The sequence below is a fragment of the Sycon ciliatum genome, chromosome 1 (assembly GCF_964019385.1).
Source record: "Sycon ciliatum chromosome 1, ocSycCili1.1, whole genome shotgun sequence".
NCBI classification, from domain to species: domain Eukaryota; kingdom Metazoa; phylum Porifera; class Calcarea; order Leucosolenida; family Sycettidae; genus Sycon; species Sycon ciliatum.
Genome location: NC_088643.1, coordinates 30,233,048 through 30,256,375, shown reverse-complemented (window position 1 = coordinate 30,256,375; position 23,328 = coordinate 30,233,048). Strand labels below are relative to the sequence as shown.

At 47.9% G+C, this 23,328-nt stretch overlaps 1 protein-coding gene across 1 annotated transcript; it reads right to left on the bottom strand.

Moving 5' to 3' along the window:
- Positions 1-165: 165 nt before the first annotated feature.
- On the bottom strand, positions 166-21,624 carry LOC135822323 (sodium/potassium-transporting ATPase subunit beta-1-interacting protein 3-like). The gene is made up of 8 exons (XM_065335069.1): positions 20,905-21,624; positions 19,476-19,613; positions 10,629-10,724; positions 8,923-9,084; positions 3,000-3,041; positions 2,233-2,290; positions 1,173-1,257; positions 166-836 (listed from the first exon to the last, which is right to left on the bottom strand). The coding sequence occupies exons 1-8, from the start codon at positions 20,956-20,958 to the stop codon at positions 827-829; spliced, it is 645 nt and encodes a 214-aa protein (XP_065191141.1). The 5' UTR covers positions 20,959-21,624; the 3' UTR covers positions 166-826.
- Between the last annotated feature and the right edge of the window lie 1,704 nt (positions 21,625-23,328).

Below are 23,328 nucleotides of genomic sequence, written 5' to 3'. Positions count from 1 at the left end.
ACATGCCGTGTTATGTCATGATCAACATGCACTTGCACATACACTCACCACACACACGCACGCACACACGCTCTCACGCACGCACGCACACCCACACACACACGCACACACACACACACACAAACACATACACACACATGCGCCACTCATGATATATCCTTAGGCTGGCCGAACAGGACATACCATTCAATTACATGTAATCGTGATGCAATATCTAGGATTGGCATTCTAACAGCGTGTCTCAAGAAGCATGTTATTGTTGTACACATTGTATAAAAAGTACATATGCCAGATGGAATGTGGAGCTGCTTACATCATACCTAGAATCATAAAGAATTAACATGATGACTTCATGGCAGTGGTTGGGACAGCAGAGCAGGGTGCTGCTCGCGTATGTCATTCCAAAACATAATCTGTTGTGTATGAAGCCGAAGACTTAGAGCGCGCACACACATCAATCAAGTTCTAGCACACAACAAAGTGTGCACACCGAGTCAGTTGCCCTTCTGGAGTCACCACACCACGCATACATGTTCAGCACAGAATGAGTTGTAAACACTCACCCACGTCACACCACCTACACATATGCACAATCACTATACTGAAAATGGAGGATGTGGCTAGCAATAGATACGAGATCAATGGGACACAGAAAAGGATCTCAGCATCTCCATATGCATGAGTAAAAAGAACCATTGATCTTCAAGGAATAATGATGAACTAAACCGAGTGACGCCTGGCAATCATTGGTTCCTGTCTGCCAATAGCCTTGCCCGCACTGTTGTGCCTTCACACACTGCTGTGCCTTTCACACACTGCTGTGGCTTCACATTGGCCTTCACAGAACAAGGGAAAAGTACACACACGCACGCACAGACGCTTCAGCGCTCCATGCATATAATGCATGTACGGTGTCATTCAACTACGCTTCACGTAGTGAAATCCGTCATTGCACTAGCAAGAAGCTTCTATTGTCACAATTTGTCAGCTCAGAGTGAAGGACAAACTACGAAACTTTTTCTAGAACTTCAGTCATGATTCTTTTAACTTTTAAACCAGTTGTGGCTCATACTTTAATGTCAATCAAAATACGAATATTGGACCCAAAAAGGGGCTGCGGCTTGGACCCCGGTGCGGCTAACACGCCGGAAAATACAGTGATCAATACTCACAGTGGTCTCATTTGAACTTGAACTGGATGTCCATTGGTCGGAGATTGAGAATGTGGGTAGGATGACATGCCGACAATTGATTCGTCTGCACACATCGAAAACATTTTAAAAGAATGCAGCATGAATTGCTTCCAACGTGTGCTTAGCTCAAATGATTCAACAACAATAGCAGCAACAGCAACAGTAGCAGCAGGAGAAGGAGCAGCGGCAGTGACGACTACGACGACGACGACAACAACAACAACAACAACAACAACAACAACAACAACAACAACAACAACAACAACAACAACAACAACAACAACAACAACAACAACAACAACAACAACAACAACAACAACAACAACAACAACAACAACAACAACAACAACAACAACAACAACAACAACAACAACAACAACAACAACAACAACAACAACAACAACAACAACAACAACAACAACAACAACAACAACAACAACAACAACAACAACAACAACAACAACAACAACAACAACAACAACAACAACAACAACAACATGCAGTTTCTTTCTCACCAATCTGTTATGACACACCACCTTTCTTCGTACAAGTAGGAATGTTGAGTTCAAATTTATTTCTCCTTGCATGTATCCTTCCGATGAGATACCAAGAAAATGTTCAAGGAACAGTAACTGTTCTAAACATATGTGTGACTGATATTGTGAGTGTGCAGCTCACTCTTCTCATGGTCTGGAATTATTTAGCGTCCTGGCCAAAAATTGACACATGTGTTTGGGACTTTCACGAATGGTCCCCTGTGCCATGCTATTTGCAGGGATTTTACAGTAGTTTTTATAGCAACACAGCTCGCACTAGCTCAGTTCCATCACTGAACCAACACACCGAGGAGTTGCATACACGAGAAAGGAAGAGACGGAGCAGACTGGATATCCGGGTATACTAGTGTAAACAAGCAACTGGGGTTGAAGGCAAAAATGGTCCATCGTGGCAGGAAAGAAAGGAAGAGAAGAGAAGAGGGAATAGGGGAGATTGGCAAAGACTCAAACATGGTCACCAGGACTACTTGCACTGTACTCACAGGTATCCTCATCAAGGCCGACGTGTACATAGTGTGCAGTGAAGCAAAACAACATTAGCTGCCACAGCACAGTCACATCACATACACACACACACACACACACACATACACATACACATACACATGCACACACACACACACACACACACACACACACACACACACACACACACACACACACACACACACATGCACACACACACACACACACACATACACACACACCCAGAATCAAAACAGCACTGACTGGCACAGTTACATCATACAGAAACACACACAAACAAAATGAAATACTTCGTATTATTTAAAAAAGGGTCAAACTAACGTGTGCAAGCATATGAGTGCAGACGAGAAGAGCTGCCATCGTGGTAAGCAAATTCCATTAGTGGCTTGATGTACATACTAAATCGGTAAACTGTATCAGTGTATGCTGCAGTCAGTTTCCACGGCACTGCAAGAACTACATACAAACGTGTTGTGCTCCACACTGCTTGATCCCCTGTGGCCGGGTGCATGTGCATCATGAGTAGAGTGTCAAACCCAGCGGACTTTATTATACATGCACCGTGTGAGGGTATGATGTGCCTGACCATGGGCTCCAACGTGCTGCCGGCACAGTACACAGTACACTGAGGAGATGATCATCCTCCCCACCTCACAATCACGCTACAGTGGACGGGTTCGCAGTGCAATAGGTACTCCAGTGGTATTCTAAATCACAACGATAACATTCAGAACTCTGTAGCTTACTCCTTCTCTTCGCTTACCGAAAATAGGATTTGAATGGCAGCCTGTATTGTTTCTACCCACTGTTGATAGGCAGAAAAGAAGACAGAAAGACAAAGATCACTTGTATCAGCGAGGGGATGAACAATGTATGGAAGAGGATAAGACTCCCAACACCTGGCATGCTGAAATGTGTGTTCCCTCGTTCCCACACCCTTCATTCCATGCCACGTGCTCTCACCACACTGCGTTTGGTAAGCATAGTCGCTGAACCCTAATGGCTGCCCTTCTGGTTCAAACAGAACTTGAACCTTGTTATACTAGTGGCTAGTTGTTCTTGCAGTTACTTCTCAATAATGCATGATCACATGATCACATGATCACAGGCTTCAGTCTGTCAGCCTGCCAATACAGTACAAGTAGCACAGACAGTGATACTTGAACACTCTACGCTAGCAAATCAGTCTGCCTTGTTGAAGCAAGTAGGATTCAACCAATGATGTATCTGCAATTCTGATTCCAGGAGTGCATGTGTCCGACTGAAGTTTTGCAATAGCGAAGTCCAGTATGTGTACCAGGAAGTATGGCGAGAGCACCCTGTCTCGAGAGAGCGTCCCACCTCGAGGTTACAGCCGGGAAAAGGAAAATTGTACGGGTGTCTTCAACAAGCATAAAAGTATCGGACTTGTGACGCCATGACCATGCATTCTCTATTGGACATATTATTATTGGACACACAAACTATCGCTACACCAGATTACATTCTACATGATACTTGCAAGAGCCTTTGTCTTTGCCATCAAACTTCAAGCATACGACTTCTCGACAAGTCTTCACCAGACGTTACAAAAGGCAACAACCAAAAAAGGTCACACATGCTCCAGAAGAGCAAACTGCGACCAAAAAAGGATCAAATCGCAAAGTATGCGATTCAGTTACACAATAATAAAGTGAACATAAATTACCAGAATCTGAGGATACTACATATGAACTAACGCTGAGATCAAGAATTAACAGAATCTATCCTGAGTCTTATAAATACTACTCGCATGTTCGCGACAATGGCTGAGAGTGCAACTGAGTTTGTACTATGAGAAAAACTTAGTGTACTAAGGTCACACTTAGCGCGTTCTTGCGTGAAACTCGCATCTGCTCAAAGGTAAACTGAGGACAGATTGCACAACATACACTATGTATACAAGGTCGTGTCATATGACCTACAGACAGAACACCACCTCCAAAACACGACCATAAAGAAGAGGTGGTGGGGTGCTCTCATGGTACTTTCAGGGCCCACCACGGCCATACAAAATTCAAAAAGTGTCGACTACCATTTTGAAAAAATGGCGACGCCGCGGAGGCCAGAGTTTGCGCAGTCATAGCGGCTACGCACCCGAGTTCATGCCGATCGATGCACAGCGATGTACAGTCTAGTCATAAAATACCGGTATTTAACGACTCCCTGGTCTAGTCTGTACAGCGAAGGGCTAGTGCCCAAGCGAATCTTGTTGTTTGATGCTGGGAAAGACACATGGAGAAGATGTCCTTTCTCCAAGTCATCTTGGTCATTTTTCTCAATCCGCTGGTGGGTGTCGACCAAGATACGCCCGTGACGTGCTGCTGAACTGGAGTCCTGGCATCTACAAGAATTTCCCGCGCCTAGCTAACCAATGCTGTTAGTAGAACTCAGCGATCCCTGATCGCGACTCGGCACACTCCTTTCTGTTTGGCCTCGCAGCTCTCACGCTGCGAGTGGGGAGTTTCCTGGGCACAAATGAATCCCTTAGTCATGACCATGATGAGAGGTGACTGGTATGATCCCTGACTGGCCTGAGTCCTTAGCTTGAGTCAACACGAAGGTAAACTCTTCACTTGGAACGCTTGCTGTGTCCTCCGTTCATTCTTGTTGCACTTGCAGGTATGCGCACGGCTGCCAAGTTTCGTTGGTGCGCACAGGAACGCACGGCCGACCTTGATATCTTCAAAAAGTAAAACAGCGCCAATAGCTCATTTTCAAGGTCTTGAAATTCTCTATTGGTTTACCGTCCCCGATTTCTAGTTTTCTCTTCATTCACTTGTTCGCATGTCTTCGAGTTTGAGTGATTTCACCATCCGATCTCAGCCAAATGAAGGCCAAATCGAAAAATTCGAGACGGTAACCCTCCAAAGACACACCTTCTGAACACGAATCCACAATGGCCTAATGTCTAAAACCAACGAATAAAGCCAAGTTAAGCTCAGAAAACACCCCACAATTGCAAGAAACAGCCTGTTTTGCCGTGCGCTGATTGGTCAAATCCAAATGACCGTTATTGATGCTTTGTACAGTTGTGGCGAGCCCTGACTTTACAGCACATGTACTGCTGATAAATCCCAGCTATCAGAATACTCAGCCTCACGGATGGAGCATATAATCTGGTTCGGTCCCTTCCCACTGAGATTAGCATACATGTATACTGAACTGTACCCACTATACTGAACTGTACCCACTATACTGAACTGTACCCACTATACTGAACTGTACCCACTATACTGAACTGTACCCACTATACTGAACTGTACCCACTATACTGAACTGTACCCACTATACTGAACTGTACCCACTATACTGAACTGTACCCACTACACTGAACTGTGCCCACTATACTGAACTGTACCCACTATACTGAACTGTGCCCACTATACTGAACTGTGCCCACTATACTGAACTGTACCCACTATACTGAACTGTACCCACTATACTGAACTGTACCCACTATACTGAACTGTACCCACTATACTGAACTGGACCCACTATACTGAACTGTGCCCACTATACTGAACTGTACCCACTATACTGAACTGTACCCACTATACTGAACTGTGCCCACTATACTGAACTGTACCCACTATACTGAACTGTACCCACTATACTGAACTGTACCCACTATACTGAACTGTACCCATTATACTGAACTGTACCCACTATACTGAACTGTACCCACTATACTGAACTGTACCCACTATACTGAACTGTACCCACTATACTGAACTGTGCCCACTATACTGAACTGTACCCACTATACTGAACTGTACCCACTATACTGAACTGTGCCCACTATACTGAACTGTACCCACTATACTGAACTGTACCCACTATACTGAACTGTACCCACTATACTGAACTGTACCCACTATACTGAACTGTGCCCACTATACTGAACTGTACCCACTATACTGAACTGTACCCACTATACTGAACTGTACCCACTATACTGAACTGTACCCACTATACTGAACTGTACCCACTATACTGAACTGTACCCACTATACTGAACTGTACCCACTATACTGAACTGTGCCCACTATACTGAACTGTACCCACTATACTGAACTGTACCCACTATACTGAACTGTACCCACTATACTGAACTGTACCCACTATACTGAACTGTACCCACTATTCATCCCCGCTCTCTTAGGTGGCAGGACCGTCAACGATGATGAGCGACAGCTTCTGGCTCTGCCCTGTCGACATGGTGGTCTGGGGCTCATCACACCTGCCTCCCTCGGGGCCCAGTACGCCCACTCCAAGACCATCGTTGGCCCCCTGGTGCGGCGCATTAAGCAGCAGACTGCCACGCTTGGCGATGCCCTGCAGGAAGTGCGGAAGAACAAGCAGCTGTTGAGGGCGAAGGCAAAGACATCACTCCAAGCCGAGGCCGTCGCTCTGCATTCTGCCGCACCTCCAGAGGTTCAACGTACCATCGACCTTGCTTCGGAGCGGGGGGCATCCAGCTGGCTCACCTGCCGGCCTCTAAAGGCCCACGGCTTCACCCTCACGAAGGCTGAGTTCCGCGAGGCTGTGCACCTCCGGTATGGCTGGCACCCAGTACGACTGCCAACATCATGTTCCTGTGGACAGCAGTTCACCGTCAGCCATGCCCTCTCCTGCCCGTTAGGCGGTTTCCCAACCCTCCGCCACAACGAGGTACGCGACGTGACAGCCCGCCTTGCGAAGCGTGTTGGCCACCAGGTGGCTATTGAGCCACATTTGCAGCCACTCACTGGAGAGCAGCTCCGGTACCGTACTGCTGTGGGCGACGACCAAGCCCGCCTTGACGTGGTGGCTAGTGGTATTTGGGGAGGGCGGTTCGAGCGCACCTACATTGATGTCCGGGTGTTTAACCCTTTTGCGTCCTCGAATCGCCTCAACTCACTTGCTGCTAGCTACACCCGTCACGAAAAAGCCAAGCGCCGTGCCTATGAGCAGAGAATCCGAGAAGTGGAACACTCCAGCTTTGTTCCCGCCGTGTTCTCCACTACGGGAGGCATGGGGAAATCTGCCACCTCTCTGTACAAGAGGATAGCGTCCCTCATCGCCGACAAGACCGGAGAGGCCTACAGTGCCGTGATGGCTTCGATCCGGTGTCAAATCAGCTTTGCCTTGGTCCGATCCAGTGTGATGTGCCTGAGGGGTGCTAGGCGGCTCTATGCACCGGTCTTTGCCGCGGACTCAGCTGGTCTTGTTGTTGCCGAGGCGGCTATCCCCTGTTGAGGTTGATGGCCGTGCTCATTTATACCATCTTCTCATAATTTCTGCTTTTCGTGTCATTCTTGCTTCTTGTGTTTGTTTGTTCTCCTCTAGTTCTCTTATGTTCGCGGAGAAGGCGGAGAGCCGGAACACAGAACCTCTTATTTTTAATTTTTTTTAATTACTTACTTTTTTTACCAGGCGTGGGCCGATCCCCTGATCATAGGTGCCAAACATTTTTAGTATAATTACTCAATCAACTACTAGTTTTTGGTCAAGAATTTTTTTTTTTAACTTGGAAAAAAACTATACTGAACTGTACCCACTATACTGAACTGTACCCACTATACTGAACTGTACCCACTATACTGAACTGTACCCACTATACTGAACTGTACCCACTATACTGAACTGTACCCACTATACTGAACTGTACCCACTATACTGAACTGTACCCACTATACTGAACTGTACCCACTATACTGAACTGTACCCACTATACTGAACTGTACCCACTATACTGAACTGTACCCACTATACTGAACTGTACCCACTATACTGAACTGTACCCACTATACTGAACTGTACCCACTATACTGAACTGTACCCACTATACTGAACTGTACCCACTATACTGAACTGTACCCACTATACTGAACTGTACCCACTATACTGAACTGTACCCACTATACTGAACTGTGCCCACTATACTGAACTGTACCCACTATACTGAACTACATGTATACCTACTACTGTAAATATACAAAATTTCGGCACTTCACGATTTTTGACATTTCGGCGGCGATTTATTTTCGGCGTGGGGTAGAGGGCATGGTATAGTGCGACAGATGCTGTGAAAAATTTCATCGGCGTTTTAATTTAGGCGTTTTGGGTCGGTGCCAAATATAGCCGAAATTAAATAGCTGCCGAAAATTTGTATATTTACAGTATACTGAACTATTTGTGTAGCATGGCCATTCATGTACGGTCACACCTGTGCAAAGCGACCACTACTGGACGACATGGGTAACCGGCATTTCAAAAATAGGCGGCCTTTCAGAATAGACTCGGATAGAGAGCCAAGGATAGATTTACAGCAAAGAAAACAGGACCAAGGAGCATGAGCATGCTTGAGCATGATTGTTTCGTAGCTATTGGTGTTGTTAGTGAATATTATAGCGTAACTTGTAGTTCCTTGGTCCTTTTTCTTTCCTTTCAAAATAGGTCTGGATTTTAGGTGCAGAGTCTGGGGTGTGGTGTGACAGGTGGTCTCTAGAGATAGGTGGTCTCTAGAGATAGGTGGTATCACATTGCAGTGCTCACTTGACATGGGTCTTAATGTACTTTCAGTACCTTACTTGCAGCCTGTGATGGGTGTTAGTTAACTTAAGAATAAGAGATAAAGCATTCATGTACACACGCATTGCATGCACTACAGGTGTTCAGCTTACCTCATAGGATAGCAGGCAGTTTATGGTGTAGATGTATTCAGTCACATCTGGCTCTCCAGTAGCATAGCGCACTGTTGTTGTATTGATCACATTCTCACAGTTGATACCTTCATCTTTCCACCAGGAACTGTGTCCTGAATCCATGTTCAGAAGGTAATTGTCCTGAAGGCGGCAAAACAGTCATAATGAAGTCAAGCAAGTAGGCAATTCAGGTGGTGCATATGCTGAAGTAGCAGATGCTCTATTAGTAGGACCTTAGATTGCAGGGGCGTAGCCAGGATCATGGTCAAGGGGGGTGCCCATAATTTTCTTCCAAAAACGTTCTTTTGAGGAGTCTTGTATATATGCATATTGTATAATGCATGCTAGTGCGGTGTACACCTTGAATTTTATGTATTATGAATGTATCCAGCTTCCCATTCCAACAATCTATATAATTACACATTTGCATTGCATTTTCAACTGTTCTCTATGTAGCGTCATGATGTGAATAGAGCGAAAACATTCAATAAAAAGTTGGGCCTCTTCTGTGTGACAGCTAGTGTACTGTATACTATGCTATTATTAAAGTGATAGTTTGGGAGTAGGCATCCGATACTAATGATGTATTTAGAGCAAGCAAAACTAATAGTATGCAGGTGACTGGTGACTGGAAATCAAGGCAGGACCTACAGTTCAAGCTGAATCTGTTTGATCATACCACTGTCAGGGGCGTCGGGAGGTATTTTAGTGTGGTACGGTCAGCCATCTGAAGTACAATTCACTGATGGGGGATTGCTGAGCCGAAAATTTTGGAAATTTAGAGCCCAAATCTGTGCATTTTATTGATTCACGGGGTACTTGGGGCAAATAGTGGTACGGTCAATACCGTAGTGACCGTACCGTGTGCGACGCCCCTGACAATGCATGCCAAGCCAGACCCATGGTCGAAATTTTTGAGGAGGGTGCTTTGGCACCCAAAGCACCCCCCCCCCCCCTGCCTACGCGCCTGGATTGGGTCACTGAACGATATGGCAGCATACAATTTCGGTCGTTACATGCAGTGTGGACATGTGTATGTGCCCATGTGTTCACTGACCTGTACATACACAAGCCAGTGTGCATGTACAGGCCAGTGAACACATGGGCAGTTACACGTGGGCAGTTACACGTGGGCAGTTACACGTGGGCAGTTACACGTGGATCAGTGGACGCTGAAGCTCTCCCCAACCTACTGTTGGTCTAAATGCCACCAGGAATGATGTGTGCGATGATCACTGATATGATCCAATTCCCAAACATTTCCAATATACTCTCTCTCTCTCTCTGTCTCTCTCTCTCTCTGTCTCTGTCTCTGCCTCTGTCTCTCTCTCTCTGTCTCTCTCTCTCTCTCTCTCTCTCTCTCTCTCAGCCGGTTTTCTTAGGAATGACGTGTGCGATGATCACTGATATGATCCAATTCCCAAACATTTCCAATATACTCTCTCTCTCTCTCTGTCTCTCTCTCTCTCTGTCTCTGTCTCTGTCTCTGCCTCTGTCTCTCTCTCTCTGTCTCTGTCTCTCTCTCTCTCTCTCTCTCTCTCTCTCTCTCTCTCTCTCTCTCTCAGCCGGTTTTCTTCCATGACTTATGCATGAACTGATGTTGCATACCTATTGCTCAGGATCATTGAATAGATTAGTGCGGTTGTGAGGAACAATGCATATGGCAGGGAGCTGCTCGTACTCACAGAAGGATTGCTGTTGTTTGTGATCAGGAGAACACGGTGGTAGATCAGTATGATGATGATGTTAATCCCAATCCACAGGGCATACCAGATACAAGTCTGCAGTTGACACATTTTTAGAAAACAAAACCCTTTCCCTCGTTGTTCAAAACAAGGCCAGCTACACCATACCGAGGAGGAGCTGCAAAAGCACACCTGAGCACACACTAAAGTTAGCTACCCGATAACTTGTTATTGCAACACATCATGAGAAACGGCAAACTTTCCAGCGCACTACGCCACCCTAAGCATCATGATTCTAGCCTTATTATCTGCAGGGGCATAGGAGAGGGGCTTGGGAACTGGTACGACCAAAGGAGGGAACGGGCTGTGAATCAGGGTCCGGCCATCCTGCGGGAAAATTTTGTAAAAAAAAACAAAAAACAAAACCCTGTGTTCTGGGTACTTTTGGCACATTTTTTACTGATTTTTAGTCATAGAATTTGATGGTTCACTTGGCGAAAGCTAAGTTGCTGCGAACCAAGTGCACCTACCAGCCGTGTCGAGTCGAGTATGAGTCAAACTCAAACTGCAAACAAAAGTCAAAGATCTGATGGGCCCCCATTTTTTTATTACGGTTTTGGACGTTCCAGACAGATCACACTTTTCGAAAAGTGGTATGGCCATGGTCGTACCAATCGTAGCGGGTGCTACGACCCTGATCTGTATGAGTTCTGCTCACAAAGTGTTCATAAATGGGACAAAATTCCTTCTCGGAATTGAGATTTGGAGTAGAAACTGGAAAGAGATGAAAGCCGGGGGACAATTGGATATGAGTTACGAGGAACTGCCCATCACTCCAACTGTGTAATATACACAGAAATGGTAACAAGTTCTTCTTTGGACCAGACAAGACCACGCCACGCTTGCAAACATTTCACCAGCAACAATCCACAGCAGCAAGCAGTTACTCCTGACAAGCTTGCTTCTTTCCATAAGATCACAGGAACTCACCGGAAGAGATGCAGCTGTTGAATGGTAAGGATGAACTAGAGAATATTATGCTATATTGTACACAAGATACTGGAGAGCGGATGTGTATCCACTTGACTAACTCACACAGGTGACAGCCTAACACAAATGGATTAGTGTTGAATGGAGGTGTTAAGAAGCCCACCAGACACAACTAAAATACAGGTTAAGCCATTGCGGAGGGGAAAGAGAGGTGCAAACGATTACTAGGTTGAGCTATAAGTACACGTCACAGAGACACTGGAGTAGTGATAAAGATGTCACGGTGCAAAGTAGAGGCCTGGTGACAACCACCAAAACCATATTGCACGTCTAATGTCACATCTAAAAACTGCCAGCTGCACAAGATAAATATTTCACGATCCTCCCAAGTCAACCGGCGGCAGGTAAAAGGGAATGGTGCAGTATGTAAAGTTAGTATGATTGTGAACCGTGAGCTGCCAGAGCGATGTGTCTGTCTAAAACCTCACTGCATGGTGCAGTGTCTAGTGCTATGGTCGGCATTGCAGCAGACTATACCCTTCTTATCAATGGAAGATTTCCTGGTTCAGGGATAGTCATATTTCATTGATTCCATCTTCATTTGGTCCTTCCATTCATATCCGCAACTGGTTCTGTTTTTCGACCAGACAAGGCCACGTAACACTTGTAAATACTAGCATGAACATCATTCAACAACTACATCTCCACCGCGGTGAGTTCCTGTGATCTTTGTAGCGGTAGCTACTTAGAGTAGTTTCGCCTGAATCTTTATTGCAAAAGGGGCAACATTATCGGACACGGAAAAGCACAACTAGCTACAAGGAGAGCAGAAACGAAGAGTGATTCCAATCGGGAATCACTGTGTAAAGACAGAGAGCGGAATGGACGGCGGTGCTGCGTGCAAACAGCAGCGACCGGAAGCAGCGTGCCCAGTACGGGATGCCATGTATAGATGGAGCCCGAGGGCAGTGCACTCAGACATGAATACGCACGCGCACCCGAGTACTGCATTCAGTGCATGCGGGGACTGTGCCATAGAAGGGGAAGGGACAGTGATGCGCAGCCAGCAAGTGCAGCGGTACATGAATGCATGAGTCAATGGTACAGCAGGCAGGCTGCGGTTCTTATACAAGTACACACGTTAGATCAATGTGAGTGAGTGTAGGGAGTAGGAAGGAGAAACCTGGAGACAGACAATGCTATGCCTAGGGATAGAGTTCTGTCATGACGCTACTCATTACACCACAATCTTCATACGGAACAAAACACGCTTGTGTCTGCATTGGCGGCTGTGGAAAAGAAAAGAAGTTCCGTTCATGTGTTCCAAGTGCATGTATATTAGCAGCAGCAGAAGAGTAACCAACGACATGCAGTTGCCTGTTCTTTGGGGAAATGCAGTAAGTTTGATCAACAATGCATTTACTGCACTCCTAGTATCCAACAAGACGAAGAGAAGAAAGAGAGTTGGTAACTGAGTGCGATGAAGACCGAGCGGTATGATAATTCCAGAGAAACAGACCGGGTACACTGAAGAGTACGGTTGGACTTTTTCGAGCTCCGTAGTTTGTCGTGCGATTTCTCAGCCCAGCCGGCACCAGGCCAGTCTGGAGGTAGTTACAGGGTAGAAGAGAAGAGTGGTGAGTAGTAGATAGTCTAGGTGGTACTAGTAGGTAGACACAGGTAGCTATGCCGGCCAAAACTGCCACTCGCAGCCTGACGGAATCGGAAATAAAACTTTTGAGCTCCATCCCTGAAATCGAATCGTCCGTCTTTGAAATTGTCAAGACGCTGTCAGCGCTCATGTCGGAATCTGCAAACCGGGAGGTCTGTCTCAAAAACCGGATTGACGAACTGGTCATGCAGATAACAGGACTGAAAGAGGAGGTTGTCGCCATGAAGGAGTCAGCCATTGCAACGGCAAGTGTTACCTTTCCTCCGGCTGAACAACAGACCCAGAGTACGACGAGACGGAAGGGATCTCGTAGCCGTACCCGTACGCGAAAAGACCAGGTCACCAAGTGCACTGGTGCAGCAGGAGGAGAACACCGTAGCGCTTTCAAACGCGTACACGTGGATGACACTGGCAGTGATCGTGAGATCTCGAGTGAGGAAGACGAAAGTTTTCAGACTGTTGGGCGCCCCCCCCCCCCCCCCAGTCAAGCCCCAGAAAAATCGTTCGACCCAATCGCTGATGAGTCGTGGAAACTAGTGTCTAAAGAACCCCACCAAACAAGGAAGGCAGTCGTGCATGTGGGAAATCTGAATGTTGATTGCACAGAGGAGCGAGTGACAGAGTTCACTCAGCAGCGATCTGTGGCCGTGGCCAAATCCGTCAAGGTCCATGAGTGCAGCATGCACACCACGGAAGACGGGAAAGTCTCCGCCCGATTGACACTCGACGCCACTGGCTTAGAAACAGTCACTGCTGTGAACTTCTGGCCACGACCGCTTTACGCTCGAGCCTGGCGACACCGCAAACGGCCGCAGGATGACAGCTCATCTGGTGCATCTGGCGCCGGCAACGTGGGCAGCAGAGGCGATAGGGACAGTGAGGCAGAGGCTGCCTCAGCTGGAGCGATTCAGCCACGCAAACACCAATGAACACCAGCTGCGCAAGGACATACCCAGTAATGAAGCTCCTGCTGACAAATGCTTTTGGGCTGCTGTCAAAGTTTGGAGCCTTCCAGCATGCTGTTGCACGGAGCAGATCTGACATCGCCATCGTAACAGAGACTAAATTCACCCCGGAGAAAGCCTCACTATCTGACTCCTCCATGCCGGGCTTCCACCTACCCCTCCGACTTGACCGATCTGCTCAAGGCGGCGGAGTTGCAGTCTGGGTCCGGGACTCCCTCTCCTTTAACCACCTGAGTGACATCAACTGCCATGGCCATGAGGTCACAGGGCCGGAGGAAGGAGTTTGGGAGTGGTCCGGCCAACCTTTGAGGGGGTCCGGGGGACCTCCCGCGGGAGAAATATTTAAAATTGACATGAAATAGAGCGAATTTGGGCATCTCTAAGGCTCCAGAAAATGCAGAAAATTATAGTAAAAGAACACAAACACAACTTTTTTTATCCATATCATTAAAGCCATACAGTGCCGGTCACGGAGTCCTGAGCTACTTCGAAGCACATCACAAGTACAGTCCAGTCATGTACCTCTGGATTTTTTTTACACCGGTTTTGCACGAATCACATGGACCATCCAGCTGGGAAAGTGGTCCGGCCATGGCCGGACCAGCCTGACCGGTTCCGCCGGCCCTGGGTCATCTGGCTTCGCCTGCACCTGGACAATGGCCAGAAAGTAGTTGTGTGTGCCGTGTACCGACCCGGGTCGTGCCCTGGACAAAATGTCTCTCTGCTTGAGTATCTTGACTCACTCATTGATCAAGCTCAATCCCTCGGGAACAGCGTTGTGATAGCTGGTGATTTAAATGTTCATAATGAAAGCTGGCTATGCAGCACGAAGACTACACCAGCTGGTGAATACATGGAAGACCTCTCTGCGTTCCACGGGCTCCACCAGCACGTTACTCAACCGACACGTGGTGAGAACACCCTGGATCTCATACTCAGCGACTTCTCGGAGACCTCAGTGGTGGTAAATTTACTGGACCCCATTGGAGCATCAGACCATGCCACTGTTGTGGCCACTTTTGATGCCACCCCACTCCGCGAACCACCGACTAAATGGCGCGTTTGGAGGTATGCTCAGGCAGACTGGCCCCGCCTCTCTGCCTTCCTCCGGACTACTGACTGGGACACAATAATTGTCACGAACATCAGTCGTGATCATTTATGTGCCCCCTTTTTTGGCACCAAGCGATTCCCTTTTGTATGCACCCAGCCATGTCTGGCTGTCCTGCAGCTAGCAGTGTGCTCTACTTGCTCTCTGTTGTATGCATGTACCCGTTTCTGGCTGCCGTACATGTCGCGGTGTGCTCCCCTTTCTGCGCATGTATCCATTTCTGGCTGCCATGCATGTCGCGGTGTGCTCTCTTTCTGCGCATGTATCCGTTTCTGGCTGCCGTGCATGTCGCGCTGTGCTCCCCTTTCTGCGCATGTATCCGTTTCTGGCTGCTACAGCTCGCGTTGCGCTTCCCTTGCTCTCCTATGTGTACACACGTCCATTTCTGGCTGTACACGCATGCCTATTTCTGCCTTCGCGCTGACCCCTGAGGAATCGCTTGAGCCTAGTATGGATCCAGTGATCCGAATGTAGCGCCGTTCCCAGCAAGAACTTGCCGACTTTATATTTTGTTGCTCTACAAGCAGCTTTTCGCTAGTCTTCTTCATGTCTCTTCTTAGAGTAGAGACCAGTTTTTTCCTGCTGTAATCAGTAGCTCAGAGCTACATCAATAGCAATAATAAAACCTTATAAAAGACAAAAAAAATCTTGTCGATGCGATGACAACGACGACAAACTGGTGCCGAAACCCGTATGAAGGAGCGGCAGATCGCCTTTGCCCTCCAAAGAAGCCCAACGATACGAGCAGCTTCAAGGCCTCTCTTTCGAAGACTCTCGCTATGTTGTCGAGTGGCCATGGCGCCATTGGCGGGACCTGCACGACGAACTTCCATCCAACTACGGATTAGCACTAGGCTGACTGACCTCCCTTTTGAAACGTGTCACGTCAAAGCGTACTCTTCTTCAACAGTACAACAGTGTGTTGCAAGATCAGTTGACTAAAGGCATTATTGAGATAGTACCGCCTGGGCCCACTTCGAATTCTGTGCATCATCTTCCCCACCACTGCGTAGAGAAGCCTCAACATGCTACAATCTCAATCTCAGCCTTGTACTACTACAACATCAACATCTGTCAAATTACCAAAATTTGAAATTTCCAAATTTTCCGGAGATTTTTTGAAATGGAGCGAGTTCCATGACATGTTCATGTCCTCAATTGACAGTAACACGGGGCTGTCAGAGATACAAAAACTCACCTACCTCAAGGACCACGTTACTGGGTTGGCCCATGACGCCATCTCCGGCCTCCCTTTGTCAAACCCAAACTACACCATTGCGTTGGATATCCTTCGTGCCCGATTCGGCACTAAACAGGTACTGGTGGATTCACATTACACGTCAATGCTCGACTTACCTTCCGCGTCGAACACCACGACCTCTTTACGCAAGTTGTATGACCAGTTAGAAATTCACTTGCGTAGCCTTGATGCTCTCGGCGAGAAAACTGACTCAGGCGTAATTATCTCCATCATGACAAGCAAACTTCCACGTGCCACACTTGTAACCCTTGAGCTAAAAAAGGGCCCAACGCCGTGGACCTGCCAGGACTTAAGAGACGCTCTAGGAGTGTACATTGCGGCACACGAAGCGGCAGATCGCCTTTGCCCTCCAAAGAAGCCCAACGATACAAGCAGCTTCAAGGCCTCTCATGACAATAATCGGTGACGACCCAAACATATCATGTGAGCTTCTGACCATGCGAATCACTGAGGGAATGCAGCGCTTTATACCATCCAAGGTCTTCAAGACCAGACCGCAGGACCCAATCTGGTGGACGCCAGAATGCTCTGCAGCAGTTGACAGAAAGCGCAATGCCTGGCGGAAATCCCGCGATGATCCCAGGAATGGAGCGCTCAAGTGTACATACAAGCTAGCATGCCTTGACTCAACAAGATGTCTAGCAAGAGCCAAAGCCAGACATCTCGACCATGTCAAGCAACGGCTCCGGACGGGCAGCCTGCAAGACAGAGAGTGGTGGAGCGTGATTAAACGAGTTGGAGGGCATGGCCGGGACAGCTCCATCCCAGTCCTGGTTGACCTCGATGGCATGGAATGCACCAAAAGCCACGACAAGGCTAACGTCATCGGGAAGTACTTTGCCCAGAAGTGCAGCCTAGACGATGACTTTGCAGAACAGTCGGGGTCGTTCCCGCATGTCCGCCGGCGCACCGCAAATACGCTTGCAACAGTCCACTTCCGCCAAGCCACCGTACGCCGGACACTCCGAGCCCTGAATCCAAGTAAAGCCACAGGGCCTGATGCAGTACCCGCTAGAGTGCTGAGAAACTGTGCCGACTCTCTGGCCCTGCCCCTATCCAAGCTGTTTACCCTGTGCTTCTGCAGTGGTCATCAACCTGCCATGTGGAAAGTTGCCAACGTCGTACCGGTACACAAGAAAGGCCCCAAGTCGAACCCCAGAAACTACCGACCGATATCACTACTGCCCATAATGTCTAAGTGTATGGAGTCCATCGTGAATCGCAGCCTGTCCAACTTCCTGAAGAAGAATGACATCCTTTCTCACAGGCAGTTTGGCTTTCGCACTGGACTGGGAACCTCTGATCTGCTGATTGCTCTTCAGCATGAGTGGAGCCTTGCAGCTGCCGGTGGAGGCCTCGTCAGGGTCCTCGCAGTAGATATTGCCGGGGCCTTCGACAAGGTCTCGCACAACGGTGTCCTCCACAAGGCTGAGCGGTGCGGCATAAGTGGCCCCCTCCTTGCCTGGCTCCGGAGTTACCTGACAAACCGCCACATCCGTGTCGTCATAGGCGGCCAGTCTTCACCGACCCACCGAATCCAATCTGGCGTGCCGCAGGGCAGCATCCTCGGCCCCACCCTCTTCCTTCTGTACGTCAACGACGCACAGTCGAGCCCACAAAGTCACAGGCATTGACCATCAGCCACCACCGCTCGCCAACCCCCCCCCCCCCCCCCCCCGAACGCAATACGCTTCCAAGGAGCAGTCGTGCCAGAAGTAGAGGAGCTCAAGCTTCTTGGCGTCACCTTCGACAGGCTCTGCTTTCTGTACAAGCTGCACTTTGTGGAGGGTGGCCATTCTGCCACCATCAGCAGCCGCACCGCAATGCCGCATGTCCACTCGTGAGACAACCAGATCTGCAGCACATCATCCATCACAACTCACCAGTATCCTTCCTCCTCAGTCACGAAACAACACGCTCCGCTCATTTCCCCACTCCCTCATCGCAACGTGGAATCAGCTCCCACCTACCCTTCTGCAGTCTCCCCCTTCTCGCAGAGGTATGCACACATTCAAGAAAAATGTCAACGACCACTTGCGGCGCAGCAAGTGGGAGTGGGCCACAGACAGCTGGGGTATGATCTCTCCATCGCAGCCAACACACCAGCCTAATAATACTGACCGCACTCCAGCTCCCTTCTACCCCTCCTTGATTCCCTTCGCTCAGCCTTAATATTCGATTATCAGTTCTCTCCATCTTCCTACGGTGCACTGCTTTTACTATTGTCTTGTCCTATCTCAATCTCAAATTCTCCCCATTATCGTTTGCAAAGCCGGTGCTTCCCTCTTGGATGCACATGTTTCTTTTCTCCTATGTATCGGCGCACAGGAGTAACGATGATTCCGAGACCTTTGGTCGGAGGAGTTACTTTTGCCCCGCCCCCACTTCCATCCAATACGCCACCGCCCCCGCTGTGCAACATCTGATGGTTCTGTGGTATTCAGTAAAAAAAAAAAAAAAAAAAAAAAAAAAGAGAAAGCAGCAGCATTCGGGATCCAGCCCATCATTAGCTGGAAGATGATCATTCAGGTTGACCTTCAGTGTCAACTATGGTGGCTGCTGCTATTTCTTTTCTTTTCTTTGCCCGTACACATCGTGGATCAGTGGCAAATGATCTTAGCACCTTCGCAGATGTTTGTGGAAACTTTCAAAGTAGCCTTCTATGGCATGGTGTGCGCACAAAGGGCCTGAAGACGTGTACTTTACAGGGAAATTTGTGCCCCCCCCCCCCCCACACACACCCTTAATCAAGATCCTGGCTAGGCCCCTGCGACCTGTCTGATAAACTGGTGTAGACAGCACTGATCTGGCTATGCATGGTGGTGTACATGTAGTGTGATGCACTCACCGTCAACAGTAGCCCAGGCCGTCGGTTGAACAGCATGAGCGCTGCAATGATGATGATGAGCAGATTGAGGATGTTAGCCGTTCCCGTTCCGTACATTCCACCGATGAAGTCGAAGATCAGTCTCTGACATGTTGCAATCTACACGCATCCGCACACATACACATCCACACACACACACACAACTCTGCATCTCGACTTCCTTGGATCAACACGGTTAGATGGTGCTTGCCTGATTTTGATTCCCTGCACAAACATCTGTTTCATTCTGTCTACAAGAAGGCCGCATTATGGACATAACCATGATAACTTCCCACATGATCATTCTCAGGATTGTTATCATGTGCCACACATAGATACCATGTAGGCTGGGTCAAGTACCCTGTATCCTTTACACTTATGAGTACATATACAATGTCATACACAATCATGTATTTTCCAGTGTTCTAGCCAAGGAGGGGGGGGGGGGGAGGCGCAGCGCCCTCCTACTCTGATCCCCCCCCCCCCCCACACACACACACTTTGATAGCGCACCATCCTACTCATTTTTTTATATTTCTGTGTATTTTCAGTTCACACAGCAAAAATATGACCACAAATCAAACCCGGATGGAGAGCCAAGAATTAATTATTATTTATACAAAAGAGAAAGGACCAAGGAACTACATGTTACGCTATACTGTCCACTAACACCACTAGTTACTAACACAATTAGCTCATGCGATAACATTAGGTGTTAGTTGTAGAACGTCAGTACTGTCGGTCAGTGTTGTGCAATGTTATCGCATGAGCTGATTGTTTAGTAACTGGTGGTGTTAGTGGACAGTATAGCATAACTTGTAGTTCCTTGGTCTATTCTCTTTTGTATAAACAAATCAAACTCTGTGCACTTGTGCGTTGCATTTTATTGTGACAAGGCAATAGTGGAACATGAAAAAAATAGGTGAAGTGTTTGTTTCCCCTACCCCCCCCCCCCCCCCTACATTTTTTCCTGGCTAGAGCTCTGTGTCAAGAAGTACTTCAAAAAGAAGTGACTTGGTGTTATCTAGCCAGCATATACAATACAAGGAAGTGAGGGTGATGAGTCAATCCTGGCAGGGGAATTGTGGGTAAATAATAATCACATGGGAACAACTCATGATCCACCTGTGTTGCTTCAATTTCGTACTTCACATGCCGTCTACTCAAATTGTCTCTGATCATGGCACGCACCTGAGAGCATAAACGTAAATTTCAGACTTGGGACCGTTGGGTGCTAGACTTGCAGTAGCACCACTAGCACTTGCAGAGGTGATAAAGCCTTCACTCACATTAAGCCATGTAGAAAGCAATGCACGGAATGAAGGAGTCTGGACACATCACTAATGCAATGCGTGATACGCTCAGTATTTCGCCGAAGACGCCCTTGCAGATACATAATGAGCCCACTCACCGTATCCAGCGCTAGCAGCGCGTACAACACATTTGTCATCCGACAGCAACCCATTGCTAGCGCTTTGTCCACTTCCTAAAGTTACAAATGGAAGTGTGTCGCGACGGTGCGATGCTTGGTGTTCCAGCGAACCAACCTCTCACCCTCCGTCAGTCTCAGCCTAACTCCAGATCTTGCTAATGCTATCGTGTTCAAGCTTACAATCATTCAGCATGGATTAGTGACAATGTCAAAGCACGCTCGTGCCCGTAGATTTCCGAATATTGTAGCTTCGCTGAAACTGCAAGCGCTCCGCAATGACACTTAGAAGTTAGACACACTTCGAAGTCCGCCTGTGGTGCGGAGCCCAAGCCAAGAAGTCAATCCTCGGCCAACAACCTGGGCCTCAGACTCAGTATTACTAGGTACTGGTAGTGTGTTGCCAAACGGTTGTGGGCGAAGATCTCTCTCACCAGGGCCATGTCAACGTACAGGAATACCACGGCTGGTCACGCTAGTGACAATCTTTGGCTAGCCTAGGCTATGATTGCTGGGCACAGGTGCCTGAACGACTTCATGATCATCAGAACCGCCACCGTCGAGATCGTCGATATGGCTTCCCCTCCGCCACAGTCCCAGCCCTGGTCACGTCCAGGCTACGGCGCATGGCCTGCCGACGGTCTACGAGTACGAGTACGACTAGCGACTACGGTCGGTCGTCACCGAAGCACTGCCAATGCAACCTTGCAAGTTGCAGTCTGTAGAGTGTAGATCTACGAGTGACCATGTGTAGACTACTGCCTAGTACTGGGCCTGGAGAGTGGAGTATGGCATGCCTTGCAAGGACTTGCCTAGATCAGCGGCTGCAGAGTGCAGACACTGACAGGCGTGTCCGCTGCGTTCATCATTGACATTGTTCATCGAGTACATCGACTACTGCTGCACTGCACTATAGTTCAACTTCAAGGGTGGCAGAGTGCAGTATGCATCAACCGGCGGAACTCTACACAGACCACATCACAGCAACAACAACACCGACAAATCTACGGCAACTCGCCACAGCGTTTTTCTTTCGACGTCACTCAGGACGGTGGATCATGGACGATCAGCTGAGTTTGCTGCTTGCAAGGCTGCGGCTGGTTCCGGGTTCAGAATCAGATCACCAAGTCACTGTAGTCTGTATTAGTAGTGTAGTGAGTGTAGTGTGTGCATCAGGGAGTAGTAAAAATACATTTTACTACTCCCTGGTGTGCATACATGAATAGTACATTAGTAGTGCTGACCGTACCCCGTAGTGAGTTTTAGCCAGTGTCAGTCTGAGTCTCTGACCTACATACATGTACTTGACATAACACAATACCTTTGACCCACATCATGCCACTAACTACTTACTACCGCAATACTAGTCTTTCAACGAGCAGTATAACTATAAGGTCAAAGTCCAGTGTACCTGTCACCCTGAGCCCCAGCCTACACTACTACAGGCTACATGTAGTGCCTACTGCGGCCTAACCGCTACTGCCAGGACTGCGGGATCTCCGAGTGAGATCTACGAGTACGTGTACGAGTACGAGTGTCATCGCGCGCGATATCGAGCAGCAGAATCACCTGATCACTGAATTCGCATAAAAATAATAATATTCTCGGGATAAAAACACATAATGCGGCGCGGAATTCCCAGAAGCCCACTAATAATTATATAATCATGATAATGGCACTGTATATCGTGCATGCATGCAACGTGAAGTCTTTGTAAGTCATTTTACGTTTACTTTTAGTTTTACAGTTTTAGACCAGAGCGGCGCGGCTGTCCCCTGAATGGCCTGATGCAGGCTGATGCTGGCTGATGCTGAGTGATCATGGTGATGGAGCATGTCGAGTAGTCCTTCAGCCGCTAGCCGCCACGCTGGGGTCAAAAATGGCTACCACCAAGCTTCCGCCAGGCAGGCTCTCTACGGCGTAACCAGTTAGTGCCCCTCTGTAGTGTAGCTACAAAAATATGTAGCATAGCGAGGAAGTGAAGAAGCTCCAGTCCTTTTCTCCACTGCACAGATGCAGACATCATTATCCGTACGTATTAAACCGCGGCAATCATTGATATTAATAATTACTATCATTCTGAGCGTAGGGAGGTAACTGCCAGGTGGACCGTGAGATTGGCCATCATATCAAGTACATGTACCTAGAACACTGATGCCCATCATAATAATAAATATGAAGCATCAACATCACACAGTGTTACCTGGGTGAGACTGAGATACAAGAAAACCTGTGTACATGTACATGTACATGTATACCTGTACATGTACATGATTGTGTTGCAGCCTGTCTTTTGAGGGCATTGCCCTAACGGCCTAAGCATAAGGCTAAGAATTAGGCTACCATGGATCATACCGGCCTTGGCTCCTTCTCCAACACATGTACATGATATGTACCTGCCCCTTG